Raw genomic sequence first — 16042 nt, 5'->3', positions numbered from 1 at the left:
GCAAGGGGAAGATATTAAAACCTGAACCGTTTTGTAAAAGCCTGCCTTTTGCCATACGCTCCTGCCTCTGAGAGAACCTTGGTGTCATGTAAATAAAAAAAGAAAGGAAGAAGAATGATTGCTTTAAAGGGAGAGGGACAGCAAAGGGATGGATGGATGGGGGGGGGGGCATTGAAAGAGAACGAAATAGGGCTGGAAAATGTGTCAGTGAAATATATAGAGAAAAGGTAAATGGAATCTTCTGAGAAATGAAGGACGGCATATTGAAACCTGGGAGGGTGAACGTCAGGGCCGAGGTAAAGATGAAAAGTGAGTGGGTGTGAGAATGACAGTCGGAGGCTGAAGCTCCTGTCAGTATCCGGGACGGAGCAGAGATTTGGATGTGACCAGTCAGACATTAAGCTGCTTCAGTGCGGCTCCTATACATGAAATGATGTATTCTCATACTTTTAGTAATAACCAAACTGCTGCTGATAAAAAAACATAGATATGTCTTCGATGTGGTTTTGTAATAAAACCATAAGAAATGATATTTTTAATATTCCAAAATGTAATATGTGTAATGGTTTATGCTCTGATAACATTTCAGAGCTGCAGTGTCTCTGAGGCCAAAAGAATGTTAAACTCAAGAAAAGACAGATGATGAAAATATATTAAGAACAGCGAGTGACAGAGGCAAAATGTTTAATTCTTCTGCCCATTTTGATGCTAAATAGATGAAGCAATGCGGTCACAGCTTAGTTTCCTTTTTCCCAAATGTATACATATGCAGTATATGATCAAAAGTCATTTGATGGATTCAAGATTCAAGATTTACTTCCACAAGTTTCCTTTGTCTAGTATAAATTATTGGAGACAATATGTCTGTCGGAAAAATAGCCTCAGTTATCTTTTCTTTTCAAAAAAACACATAGCTCACACTCAAATATATTTGATCATATTCAGTAATGGATCAAGGCAAATATGTATGCTGCTGCTCATATTCCAAAGTAAATGAAGAACACAAACAAAGTTATTGCAGGGAATGTCATTTAAAAAGAAAATTGTTACAGCCTCATCGCATATAGTACATCCTTCTGGTGTTGAGGTGATGCAATCAGTGGATCCCAATACTCCTATGGCCGTTCAAAGTCTCTGCTGTCAAAAGGGTCATTGACAGCACTACTTCTAGTAGTGATTTTATTCATCACACTTACTAATCGTACTCAAATTTCTTCAATAAATTGCTTTCCATTTTATCTGCACTTATTTTGTTGTATAAGGAATATTTCACCCACAAAATTGACATTAGTACATCTCATTACATGATACTTAGCTAAAGCAACTCGTTAAAACCACTTTTTTGCTGCATGCCTGTAAGTTAAAAAGCATTCAAAAATAAAAAAAGCCTTGATGAATGCAAGTAAATGGGGGTGGAGTTTAACAACAGCAAAACCTTTCTATTATTGCAGCTTACAAGCTTTTAATATATTCTAATATTACACTAACTAGCTCCTTTACACATATATTTTCACTTAAATCTTACAATTTGAAGCCATACTTTCAATGTTTAAAAGAAATATTAGCATAGGTAAGTGTACATGCAGGCTGTGATGCAGTGGGTTAGTGCGCTGGTCTTCAGATCAGGGTATACCTGGTTCGAGTCTCACTGCAGTCAGCATGTTGTCGTGTCCCTGGGCAAGACCCCACACGATTTTACCCCAAATTGCTCCTGTGGGGACTGCCCACAGTATGGAATGTATGTAAGTCGCTTTGGATAAATGCGTCTCACAAGTGACATGTAATGTAAGTGAGGCTTGGTTTATACTTAACGAGTATTTAAACTCAGGTTTTGATATCACTCTGCTGTTGGTCAACCCAGCCCTTATTTACTTCATTTTTAAGTAATTATTTCTTTACCTTGGAGGCATGCGAGAAAAACAAGGATTTCTTCTATAGTCAAGGTAACAGAAGTATCTGAACCTTTGTGTATCTCAGCGCAAAACATAAAAGCTGAATAATGTGGGACCATAGTACAAGACATAGCCTATTTATAGAAACAGTGTCCAGGGTCAGTGAAAGTATCTTGTAGTAGTGTGGGGGTCTGTGCACAAGGCCAAGTCCAGGGGCTTGAAGGTCACAATGCTCTCCGAGCGTTGAGAGCTATACGGCCATTTTTGCCCCGCTAATAGAATTAGCAGGCCATCTGTTTTCGAGCAGTGTGCCAGCCCGGAACCCCTGCTAATTATGTTATAATATCCCGTTCAACGGCAGTCGTCTTTTTAATATTCCCCCAGCAAACACTCCGGGGGCAGGCTCAAATAAAAGCAGGTGGCTGGAGACAGAGATGCAGAAACACAAACCCACACGCTCTGTTCTAATGAAATAACACTGTAGCTGAAAGTGTATATCTTACCCAAACTGGGAAATATGTTCGGAGTCTGAGCCATGTTGCCAGGCGACTGCTGCCTGGAATGTCGTGCTTGTCTGTTGTGACAGACAGATGGAGGCAGGAAGGACGTGGTGAAGCCAAGAAGCTGGAGTTACAGTCTTTCTAAGTGTGTGTGTGTGTGTGTGTGTGTGTGTGTGTGTGTGTGTGTGTGTGTGTGTGTGTGTGTGTGTGTGTGTGTGTGTGTGTGTGTGTGTGTGTGTGTGTGTGTGTGTGTGTGTGTGTGTGTGTGTGTGTGTGTGTGTGTGTGTGTGTGTGTGTATGAGAATGTTGTTGTTGTTTGGCTGTCTTCACTGTGAGTGTGATAGCAATGTTTGCAGTGTCACATGTTAGCACATCAGGGGAGGTGAGCAACAACATTTAATAATCTGGCCGGCTCCTCTGCTCGGTACAACGCTATTACAACCCTCTGAACAGAAAACATTGTTTACAACCTGTCTGCTATTATAGTTTAATTATTTGGATATACTGGGCAGCCACTGCGGCTTTTCGTGTTTGAACTGTTGGTGGTTTGTAATCTGACTTTGTCTTGTTTTCTGGCTGTGTTTTGTTGTTGTTTCCTCTGCGTGCCCTTGTGTTTGCAGATTGACCTTGCTCCAGACAAAGTGAGACAGAGACTCACCCAAACGCTCACAGTGTGCCTCATTAAATTAAAGTACTGTTAGAGGGGAATTGAAATAACGCCACTCCGCCCATTGCCTGTCCCCCTTCGTCATCTGAATTAGACCCGTTACATTTGCCTTCCTGTTCCCCTTTCTCTCTCACAGATGTAACTCCTGATGCTGTTCACTAGGGATGCAACACGTTTATTCCTCAGCGTGGCTTCGCTTATGAATATCTCTGCAACTTCCCAGACACTCATCTCACAGGTGGATGTTCAAGTCATGTTATTATTTCATCATGCAACCATCTGGGTCTGAAATAGGCTGCTGAGGAGACACAATACACATGTTCAATTGAATTAGGATTTACACAAGATGCAATAGTGCACAGTAAACAGGTTTGCAACCAGAAATGTGCACACATGCATACAGCATACCTTCAGCAATTATGGTGTAATATTACAGCTCTGAGAACCAAGAGGCAGGTTTATGCAACATGCACAGGGCAAACTAACACTTTCTCACACAACCATGATTCCTAAAAACAGGGAATTCCACTAATAAACCACAGCATGTTGTATTTTATAGAAACTATTTAAATTCTCTGGGCTTATTTTTACCAGATGATTTGTTGGATGAAGCTGCCTGCTGCATCTAAACATTTAGCTTTTGTCCATGTTTTATTAACATGCAGCCTCATCATCCTGATATAGGATCCATTTAAGGGAGACTGAATAGCAGTGGCATCCCTTTGATCACTATTTTTCCACATGCACCCTCCTCATTAACTGTAAATCTTAAAGAATTGCACAGAGGATGGAATCATTTTATCTTCTCAAACATCCCCCTTGTTAAATGTGAACAAATTGCCCGCTGATTATCATGTCAGGAAACTGGCCATGGCCTGGACCCACTGTAGCTGCCCAACAATGGCGCTACCCGAGGACAGAGAGATAAGGGAAAGAGAAAAGGGAGAATTAATATCCCTTTGAAACTGACAGTGGATCTGCCACATTACTATGCTGCTGCTGTATCTTCGTGTCTGACCAGTTTAGTTGATTGGGATTTCTCCCCCGAGGTAAAGACCCTCTGACAAGATTCAAGGCTTTAGCCCACCGTCAGACGCCCGTAATTTGTGATTACAGCACAAGCAAAAGGGCGGCAGGGATTAATTCAATCCAGCTCACAAATCTGATTCCCGAAATTTGCATGTTAATGGGAAAAGATGATGAGTGTTTTTGGCAGGTGTAAACACAACATGGTTAAAACTTTGAAATTTGGGTATTTACTACTCTTGTTTCCGGCAAGTTCGGGTCAGTGTCTGTTTATGCATGTATTTGAATGTATTTACATTAAAATGAAGTGATATACTTGTAGATATTTTAGTGGCTTTGTGCTTCTTGCCCTGCAGCTGTTTCCTGTGCAACTATTAGCGTTTTATGGACTGATAATTGTTTGTAAGCATCGTGGTCAAACATTGTTTTTACAGTTTACATTTAATAAATGCTGTTTCAACTGACCAATGGAAACCAGAGATGTCAAATAATCTCCCTACACAGCAATTTAACTTCTATTATTGACTTTGAATGAATAATAACACTGAAGTTACTGTTTTAAGTTACAAACACTTTAGAATAATTCTTGGTTGCTTATTTCTTTGGTGGTCATTTAGGAGAAGTGGTAGTTAACTAAAGATAGTGTACCTTGCAGAGCAGACACATTAACATCAAATCCAAAATGACCTACTTGATGTGTTCTATTGTCACACAACAGGGCAATATCTAGCAATTTAGATCTATTATTTCCTGGCCAAACTATTTTTATAGATGTGCCCTATTTGTTGGCTCTGCTGAAATATTTATCTCTTAAATCCCACTGACCTGCCTTAAATCTAGGGGTAATCACATGCCCAAAGCATATCACTGTATTAAGTCGGATGCAAGACATGCTTTTATCCAGAGTAAAGTTTAGGCTATTGAACTGGAAAATCTGCAGGTTACTAACATATTTAAGAGAAACCACAAGATAAATATATTTTTAACCTCTTTTTGTTTTCTTTGCAGACTATAAGGCAGCCAGGAATATTGAGTGATATTTTACACTGAATGTTTAGCAAAAAGGTTTTTTCCAGCAAAGTACAGCTGTCTGATACATATGTAGTTGAAAGTATAATATTTCTTGGAGGAATGTGTTGCACTTTAAGTATAAAGTTGCACACAAATGTTATCTTAAGAATAAGTACTGCAAAACTGTCCTTATGTGTGTGCATAATGCTTGTTGCCACAAAGGCTCAAAAACTGTAAAAATGTCCGCCTTGACAAATTATTTGGCCCTGAGAGATGTGTGTTATTGAGGTCATCAGCTGGGGTTGTTGGCTAGCTTGTTAGCTTTCTCCACCTTCCTAAACTCTCTGAAGGCCTTGGGTTTAGATTGTTTGATTTCCTGTAGTCGTGACTGACTCATGCAAAAAGACCCAGGGTTGCTTCCAGAGTGGCAACATTTCTCTGCGGCAGCCTTGAGTAAAGCTGGCTCTCTGTCTCCGTTGCAGTCGGATGCCGTTGTGGTTTATGAGCCAGGCGGCCAGCCCATTAAACCCAACGCTCTTTTGTAAAGGTTGTCTGCCTCTTAAACGGTGTCATCTTTATTGATGTGTTTCTCTCTCAGACCCCCTCCTCTCATGTACAGAAATATGCGATATGGCCCTGGTTTAAATTCAGTTCCTCAACACAAGCTGTTTATTAAGGCAGACAGGCCAGCTATAGTGTTAGAGCACTGAAAAAAGTGTGTATGTGTCAAGGGGAGAGGGGGGGTAACTGTCCCAGCATGAAATTATAGAGAAAATTAATGTCTTCCTTTCATAGGCAGTCACACGCACACAAATACACACAGCACTGGCTCCACATGCCACATCCTGCTTAGCCCTGACAATATAGCAGCTGTAAAAGTGGTCGCCTCTGTGATCGGCCGCACAATCACCGCAGGAGAGATGAGATGGTGCCTTCCTGCCGCTCAAAGAGCCGGGGAGGGCCACGGCAGAGGACAAGCTGTCAGTCTCCTGCCACAGAAAAAAAAGAAAAGCCACTCCTCTCCTGTAGCTTCTCTCTATGTATCATGTCATTTTTCAGAGGCCCACTTTGCTGTATATGGCCATTCAGCTCATGTTAATCTGTTAGAACAACCGTCTAGGCTTTCTCCAGCGTACTTGTGATGCTAACCTGCAATTTGGATTTAGATCTTATTTGGTTTTGCTTTCACATTATCTTTTATGCCCCTTTCGTGCCTTGTCACCTTTGACATCAATTTTCTTGTGGTTCACCACGGGTGCCTTTTCAGAGCTGTGGTGCCAATATAAATGTAATACACGGGGTAATAACTCTGGATAAGTATTGATCTTGTGGGATTTCTAGACTGTGTTAAGTACTCCATCTCATCAGCTTCAATCGCTACATGACAGACAGTGTGTACAGTAAGAAAGTGGTTATTCTGTGGTGGCGGTGCTGCATGCTCCCCTGTGAACCATCATGACCGCACACACATACACACACACACAAACACACACCAACAGGGCTGTGTGGTGTGGATGAGTAGAGTCCAGGGAAGGAGAAGCAGACCTGATTAGCACTATAAGCTTTCGCCATGCTGTTGGAGTCTGTCCCCTATCTCAACACCCCCCCACCCCTGTTTCCCAGAGCCGCTAATGACTGCTAATTGTGGCACTGCAGGGGAGCGATGATGAAAACCGGATATCACCAGCCATGCCTGGCACTTCGACTGCCCGCCGGCTGGGAGGCTGGTGGCCCCTCATCTGTCAGCTCCATCCATCAGGAAGTTGACTCAAACTCTGTGTATTTGGGGATCAGCCTGAAAAACAATGTTTACATCAGTACCATGTATTCATGCTTTCACAATGCACAATTTGGCCAGTAGAAACTTCCCTTAGTACAATTATACTTTTTTGTGCTACATATTTCTACTACACTAAAAGAAAGCACATTTTACTACATTTCAATTTTAGATCATTTCCACATTTTAGAACATTATACTATATAATCAAGATTTGTATGATGATATAGTATTATGGATGAAAATAAGTCTTTATCGATCCATTAGGTAAATTCACAAGCCACCCGGCAGTAAGAAATATGCCCCACCCCCACCAATACTTTTATCGATTGTGCTTTAAGTCACTGTTGATGCAAATAATATGACCTGCAACAGAGCACTTCAACACTGTGGAATTGCTCCTTTTACTTTTGTAAAAGTACTACTTCCACTATTTGATTTCTGAGCATCAGAAGTTTATTGACCTTGATAAAATGTGTAGACGCACAGACTAACTTTTTTAAAATATTGATAAACATTAGTGTGAACAGTTTTAATAATTCAGGTGTCCACCTTATATGAACTTCTATCTGTGATTTGTCACTTGACGACATCATGATTCTGTCTTTCTATGTATCTAGTTTGTTTGTTTTTAAGCAAGTCTACATTGCAAACTGGAGGTATGTGTTTCAAAAGAAGTTGGCATTAAAAAGGCAAAGCGTTTGAGGAGACTACTGACTTATAAGAATTGTAGGATCCAACGTTTTTTAATCCACATTCATCACAAAAAGCTCAGGAAATCAGCTGATTCTTTCACAATTGCTCAACTTTATGAGAGTGCAACACTAACTCACTGGAGTGCCCTTTTAAGGACAGCTTGCTTTAAATTAACTGTTAAAATTGGTTTGTACACTATTATAAAATAATAAATACAATTCATAACTAATTTATGAATTTAATCATGACCAACATGACTTAATATCCTATTCATCATACTGTAGTTTACAGCCCCCAACGTCGTTGCTTCTATATTTAAGTCACATTGAGTTTATCCAAACAACAAATTTAAATGTTCAAATTAAAGATTAACGAGGGGCTTGTCTAATGAATACATATTAAATTACCTTTTTTTTCTAGATAAAAAGGCGTTGTCACAGAAACGTTTTGGACTCCTCACTGTTGTCTAAATCTGAGAAGTTTTTGAGCCTTTTTGGATATTTGAAAAGATGCATCTTTTGAAGTTCTTTCCTATGACAAACACTCACTTTTAACTTTTCCAGCCATTTAAAGTACTTCAAGGCTTTGTTGTGTATTTCAAACAAGCCACTGATACTGCTGCCAGCACGAAATGTATCAATACAGTATTTCTGATAGTTCCATTCCTTCTAGGAAATAAGTGTTTCAAGAAGCAATTATAACATTGAAAAGAACAGGCTAAATAAAAAATAAAACCAAACAATACACTTGAATTAGTAGATCATTCCTGTGAAGAAGTGTGTATATTCAACTTTTAAAGGATTAGTGTTTTGGTCGTGATAGGATCCAAGGCTATAAGATTTCTTTCAAAGAGCGTCACCAGTGTCTGATCATTTTTTACAGAAAATTGGTTGAAATAGTGCCCGTGGTGACGTGTTTGGTGATTTAACATCCTGTCATCGCTCTCTGTGCTGGAGGTGTAGTGCATTGTCCTGACAGCTTCTTGCTCCCTGACAGATGTTGATGATGTGTGGTATGATGAATGGAGTACAATAAGTCTTTGTTTAGGCACTTTGAATTTCTAGTGGAGATAAAATCGATGTATAAGTAAATTAATTCAGCATCATGCGGTCTTGCTGTGTTTGTTTTGAAGATTTCTGATTGCATCTGAGATATTTTTGTTTTTATATGTCGATTAGTTGTATTTGTTTTTGCTTTAACATTTATTGATTTGCAAGATGTTCTGATGGTCACTGTTTTAAATAAAAATAAAGGAAAAAAATGTTAAGCTGTAACAACAAACAATCAATATTGACTCTTTTCTGTGAATAAACAATGAGGTCAGTGGTCAGGGACAAAGGTTAAACCTTCTAAAAGTCCTCTGTGTGTACCACTGTTCAGAATTCTCCATCCTTTAGTCCCAGCACCACCTCAACCACTGAATCTCTCACCTTCAGAATTCTGCATCTCCGTGTGTTTGACTCGGATGGAGCCAGACAAACTGAGGACATAGCTGTGACAGACAACAGGGGTGTACATTCACTATATCCTCGGGCATCATCGCTGCATTTTTTCTGAAGTGTCAATTATAATGCCAGTGGATGAAGATCAGAAGCCCGTATGCAATGCTCTGATACATTTATTTTGCCAACTCTGTGGCGTTTTTCATTTGGAATGGGATTCTGCAGAGGGGAGAAAGTAATGTTCAGATGAAGTGCCTGACCTGTTTCTTTGTCCTGTGTTAGCTCTGCCATATCGCTCCATCTCTCATTTCAGCCACGAAATGTCCCTCTTGTTTCAAACCCAATTCTTGCCAAACTCCCTGCATCAGCAACAGCCCCTGCATCCGCCCAGTCGAAAGCACAGTGTCCAATTAAACTCTCATATCCATGCAGAAAAGATTCATTTCTCTCTCGTTCTCCTTCCATTCCTTCACCCACTCAATCCATCATTAATATTATTTCCTCCCATTCTCAATTACCTTTCGCTTTCTCAATTACACTGCCTTGTTAGAATAACGGACATGCCTGAACACAATATGAAATACTAATTAAAACCAAAATGCGGAACACAAAATTAAATCTCACATCAGCACCTTTTTTTTTTTTTCAAAATATTTTTTCCAAGCGTCTGCTCCTTGCTCCCCCGCCTCCTCTCCCTCTCCCTGCAGCAGATGGCTTTGGTCAGAGGTGGACAGGTAACAGACGACCCTATAACTCCCCTCAGGACACCTGAGCCCTGCCATGCCCCACCTGTCCCACCCCCGCCCCCCCTCTTGTCCCACCACCAACCCCCTCTACCCCGTTGACCGGCCCCTTGAACATGCCCAGCTCTTTCTGCTCCTCCATCAGTCTCAACGCACCACCCTCCTTTTCCTTCCTTCCCCCTCCCTCTCTGCTCCTCTGGGCTGTATCTAGTGGGGCTACTCCCCCCTCCTCCCCCCCCAGTGGTGCAGGCCTTCTGGACGGAGCAGATGGTAGGAGAGGGCCAGGAGGAGACGTCCTCTAACCTGGGAGCCCAGCCAGACTGGGCCCACAGCAAATGCCTGATGCCTGCCTAATAGACCTGGACTGGGAAGAAATCTTCTCACTCTTTGTGTGTGTGTGTGTGTGTGTGTGTGTGTGTGTGTGTGTGTGTGTGTGTGTGTGTGTGTGTGTGTGTGTGTGTGTGTGTGTGTGTGTGTGTGTGTGTTGGATTGCATTTCCTTGTAATTAAGTACATCTAAACTGTTTCTATGGTAACATGCACATCCTTGGATGAGGTTGAAGATACTTGGTGCTCTCAGTTTCTGGGGTCGTACGCTGGTGGTGTTTGGATGTTTGGTAGGTGCTGCAAGTCCATTGCTAAGAAGAGTTCAAAGACACACTTTTACTCAAAAACAACCTACATATTTAAGGTTCAGATTTTTCACCACACAAACCCAATCTACACATGTAGGTCAGTTTGATCCCTGCAAGTGCACACTATGATGGATGTGTTGGATTGAGAATATATTAGATTGAAAATACATGTGTCCCTAAAACTTTTTGTTCTGTAGCTGGCGGAGAAGAAATGTCTCTATCAAATATACCGCTGAGAATTCTCCAATCCTGATAAGCCTTACATCTGTCTGTCTGGTCCCCGAGCTGTGGTTTCAGGGCACCTTCAGTGTAAATAGACAGATAATCTGTCTCCATATGAAGCAGAGGAACACTCCCCGCTCACTGTTTTCGAAGTGTATTTATGGCTATTCCATAAAATTCATTTAAAATTCATTTATACCACAGGGACAAATTCAATGAGCTCAGCCTAGTTTCCCTCATTTGCCCAGCGAGTCCAAACGGATTGCTGTTCTCCCCAGACGCTGCTCCTCTCCAATCTCTTCCTGTTATTAAATATTCAAATCTCCACCACGATCACTCTGTTTAGTGAACACTTAGGGGACCTCACAAAGACTTTTAAAGCAGAGATGATTGCAATGCTTTGTTTTTGTTTAGTTTAGTTTCTTCATATGACTGACATGCTAATTGTTAAAGGGTTGCTAGTTTACAATTTGACTATCAGGAAAATTTTCCGACCACCTGACTGGAAGAACGCTTTCATCTGCAAGTTACTCATTATCTTACTCTTGTTTACTATCTCTCCTGTAGTGTTATAACACACAAACACGGCAAATGTGCACATACACACTCTCAAAATGACTTCACACTCCCACACCCTTCCTTTGATCTTTTTCTCTCCGGTCCTCACCCGCCATCAGATGATGTGGAGGAACATTTTATTTATCTTCTATTTCCCTGTTTTACATCATTTATCATTCCCGTCCATTCTCTTTGCTGCTGTAGCAGATTGTTTCTCATCCGATCTCCAGTGTCACGCTGTTTTTTAATAAGCACCACAGTAATTTCTGTGTGTTATTAATGGCGGCACACATTGCCATCCGAGGAGCTCCAGCTGTGCAGAGGCAAGGCTGGGCATCTTGTGGCCCCCCGTCCCACCCCACGCTCGAACACGCAGCCCCCGCCGCTGCCTGGGGAGCATGCTTGCTTGCCCTGGAGGTGATGCTAATGGGGGATTTTAACTACATTTCCCTCCTTCCTCCCTTCCTCACCTCCTCCCCCACTGGTGCTACGGATATGAGCCTAGAGCAAACACAGGGCACTCTCATTAAGGGACTAGTGCTGGTATTAAATTCGCTGTTATTAGAGAGGCCTGCTTTCATTTCACTGGCACAGCAAACCACAGACACCCACAGGAGACTCAGGGTGAGGACTAGATTACACTCATACACTCAGATGGCTTTTGGTGTGTGCATGCGTTGTTTGTGTGTTTGGGCCTGAGCTGTTAAAAAATTGGGAGATGCAGTTGCTTTTGTTCTCAGTGCCAATTGCATCAGGAGACGGCAGTTTTAAAATAATAGACTGTAATGGGGCTGGGCAGAGGGCATTGCTTTAATGGCAGGGTTCCCTACTGTGTTTTGGCCTGGCCTCATTGGCTATCTGGCAGATGGGGGGGTCATTTTTCACATTACTGCTCACCCCCTGCTTGTCATGTCAAAGATGGACAAAATCAATATACATACAGCAACAAAGACTCGGGCTCCACAAAATCAATGCCAGTTATTTCATGAAAGACCATTTCCACAAGCCAGAGTCGAATGTGCACAAATGCCTTTCCAATGTGAAATGGCAGGCTTACATCCAGATTCCTGTACCTGGAATGAACGCCCTGCAGGACATCCCTGCCGCCTGCACATACTGCTCTTGTCAGCGGCCCCTCAGGGCACGGCGAGTTGAGTGACGGGAACAAACCAAAGTGACTGTGAAAACGGAACTCGTATCAAATTCCCTGACAGTTACCTCAACAACCTCCTCTGATACTGCCATGTCACACACATAAGGAGATTACTGAATGGATTTAGTGAATGTGAAATGTGAGTGAGAGCTCCACTATACAAGCATCTTATTTTTTTCTCCCCAGAGCTTATGTGATATGCTGCTATCTGACGTCGGCACTTGGCTTGCTCCTTCTGGAAGGAGACAGAACAGGTGGCAAAGAGGCGAAAGCCGGGCAGAGCAAGTGCGTGCTACGCACCGCAGGTGTCCTGGTTGCATGGAATGGCTACAGGCTGAAAAAACAACCATTACATACCTTCAAAGACCCAAACAAACATAATTATATTTGAGATATAGTGCAGGAGGATTCCATTTGACTTTGCATACTTGTTTTGATGTTTGTAATTGTAACGCAGTTTTTCATGGTGGCAGGCCTTTCTGTTGGTGCTGTAAAGCACAGCGAGTGTTCAGCTGTGACTGGGACTCATTAGAGGAGGAGAGCATCCGTCATGGTGCCAAGCTGTCTGCGTGCTGGTCATCCAGGGGGGGACTGGGGGAATATGGGCGATAGAGGAAGCCCAGACAAGCCTTTCTCTTCATCCAGCCTGCTCCATCCTTTGTCTCCTCTCCTAGTCATTTGCCCTGGTGCTCTCTCCTCCATCCTCTTCCCCTTCCTCTCTTCCATCTCTCAACAGGGGTTCATCTCTGGTGATTCACTGAAGCCCATTATCAGTTCCCCGCCAACCTCCATCCCCAGCCAGCCTCTCAACAACAACACACAACCACTCGATCAAAGCCCAGAGAGGACGGGCAGCTGGATTATCAAAGAATCCATTGTTGTTGACCTGCGTTTCCAATCCCAGTCATCATGTGCGCTGCCATTATTGCAAGTCTGTCATTGTATTGTATCGACGTGTCTTTAGCCTGGTATTGTTTTGCTATCCCAAACAATCTTCAATAATAAAAGATAGTGCCAGGTGCTTGCTGAAATTCTCTAATTTATACCTCAATAATGCAGTTTTAAATCCTCCATGATGGACCCTGGAGCCAGCAGAGCTGCAGAAGGGACAAACACGGTGGCTAGAATGAAAGCTAACTGGGAATCGCAACATTGAACACCAAATGTAATTGCTTTTTTTTTTATTCGTACACAGGTCAACGGGTAAATAACATTGATTTTCAAGTTCATTATTCCAAATACATGTTGAAACTGTTGAATATGTGGGAAAGATTGCACCTATTCTTGCGGGTATAAGGTCTGTATATAGGATGTGAGCAGGGATTCTCTTTTTGTATGTGTAATAGCTTTCCTGTTTTTTGGTCTGTTAAACATATTATAAAAAAGCAGCCTTTTCTGTAGTTTTCAATCTGACATATGTATACATTGATTAAGTGACAAAGCCATGAAGCGACAGGAGGAACCGTGACTCTGAGAGTAAATAGTGTGTTGTTGTTTTAGAGACACAATGTCCACAGTGGGTGGCAGTGAGGGTGGTGGGATAAGTGACTATAATATTGGACTTTACCTTGGAGTCCATTGTTTGCTTTGTGTTTACAACCAACATTCAGCTTTTGTTTCCAAACTCAAAGAGACATGTTTTTGTGCTGTGACATACCCAAATGTTATCCTAGCAACAACTTTTATCAGTTTTGAAAGGCACTAGAAATTAAAAGTCCTACTGCTGAGAGAATTACCATGCTCATACGTGTATGTTATTCAGCAGGGCTTTTAATGAGTGAATAAGATACTATAAGATAAAAACATATATAATTTATTAATCCCAAAAGAGTATCTTGTTCCAAAGAGTTTTAAAATTGCATGTTCATCAGTTTGTTTTTTTTATAGGAGTAGGGTAATACATATAAAATGTAAAAGTCAACTCACAGTGCAAAACAGAATAACAATAAAAGACACATTTAGTAATAAGTAAACTGCACTATACAATAAGGAAACTAACTAATCGTCCCAGTCTCTGTGAGCTTAATGCTAATACAGCAAAACTTCAAAACATTCCCTTGTCATTTTATGATTTTGCCCTCCAAAAATCTGTCGTCCCTCTTTATATTCGTCTCTCCTTTTTCCGTCCATGGGAATATGAGTTTTCCTCAGAGTCGCAGTTCTCTGTGCAGCTCTTAGACCAGCAGGACCAGTGCTGTGACTATGTCAGATCTCCACTCATGTGTGGAGCAGCTCAGACACAAGCTCAATCTATACCAGCACCCAGATTCCTTCCTCCTTCCCTCTGTTTCTTTTCCTCTCCCTCTCCTCCTCTATTTCTGTCTTTCTCCCACCTACCTATCTTTTTGATCTGCTGTCTTTGATTCTAAAGGGAGATTACTTCCTCTTCAAAGGACTGGGCTGATATTTCATTTCGAAATCGCTGTAGCTCACTGTTTTTTTTTACCACTTTCTTCCTTTTCACTCTGTTCTTCAATATTATGAGAAACAAACACAACGGAGGGAAGCTGAAACGCAACAGTCATGTTGACATATAAGAAGAGGTGGGGTCTGTGAGAGGCGGAGGCCTATGTGGCGCTCAAATGAGAAAGGACATCGCTCATTTCCAACCTCAAATTGCCTTGCTCTCATCTCTGACCCTCGCTTAACAGCCTCACTCGCAATTCACAGCCCATTCACACACACAAAAACAAATGTGTTTACACTGCAGCATCTGTTAATATGTACAAACACATACACTACTATGTTTTTTATGAAGAGTAACAAAACGACAGAAGCGTTTTAGGGCCAGATTCAGGAGAAAAAAATACAGGAATATTTAATTATTCTGCCTTCTAAGATTTATTCGCAAAAGTTCAATATGGATCTTGAAATGTCAAGTTTATTTCCAATCTTTCAAATTATTCTTAAAATGACATTTCAAATGTAACATTTTGACTTTATCGTCAAAAATAACTTTCTAATGCTCGGCCCTTATATCTAAAGTTTGTCCTTGTTCACAAATCTAAATTTTGTTCGCAAAATGTCATTTCAACAATTTGACATATAGCCATAATTCAATATTACTCATGTATAAATGAAACTTTTTCTTCTAAATTTCAACTCATTTTCAAAACTCCAAACTGACAAATTGTCCTCCTGTATTGCTTGTACTACTGCCATAGCCAGTTCAGGGGTTAGTTACCTACTCAACTCATAACAAACACCAGGCAGCTATCACTATACTGTGCCTTATAGGCAAGAACTGTCTCCATGGCTACGAGATTATGTTGACCAGTTAAAAAGCTAAAACATAACGGCTACCTCGGAGGCAATGTGATTGATTGCAGTTTGCCCTTGATGGGGAAATTAGTTGAATTGTGGGTAATCCTGGGTGCTGCGGAGTCATCTGTTTGACATTTCACCTCATGGTCAGCGATGAGCAGGTCATCCACCAGCATCAGCTATTCCCTTCCTCTCTCTCTACCTTCCGTCAGATCGCCCTGTGGAAACGCTCCTGCGGAAACGCTCCTGCTTATATAACTTCATTACTTTTTAATGCAGCCGTAATTACTCCCGCATGTTGTAATTGGACAGAGATATGAGAACAATAAAGGATGTGAGGACAGGAATTTAATTGTGGGTTATGATATTTATTTTGCACCGTGCTCTTTTTCATCTCAGTCACGGCTCAGTCGTGTGGGCTGAGTGTTGATTCTCCGGGGAGAGTGAGAGGGTGCTT

General features: G+C 41.5%; 1 protein-coding gene across 1 annotated transcript in view; it reads left to right on the top strand.

The window, feature by feature from the left end:
- Window positions 1-10108, top strand: part of spop (speckle type BTB/POZ protein) — a 99075-nt gene extending 88967 nt beyond the window's left edge. The window contains exons 8-9 of the mRNA XM_063903736.1: window positions 6753-6913; window positions 9996-10108. Of these exons, the coding sequence (XP_063759806.1) occupies window positions 6753-6913; window positions 9996-10108 (274 nt within the window). The remainder of the gene's footprint in view (window positions 1-6752; window positions 6914-9995) is intronic.
- Window positions 10109-16042: the final 5934 nt, after the last annotated feature.

This window comes from Eleginops maclovinus, chromosome 16, assembly GCF_036324505.1.
Source record: "Eleginops maclovinus isolate JMC-PN-2008 ecotype Puerto Natales chromosome 16, JC_Emac_rtc_rv5, whole genome shotgun sequence".
Lineage (NCBI taxonomy): Eukaryota > Metazoa > Chordata > Actinopteri > Perciformes > Eleginopidae > Eleginops > Eleginops maclovinus.
This window is presented reverse-complemented; position numbering and strand designations above follow the sequence as displayed.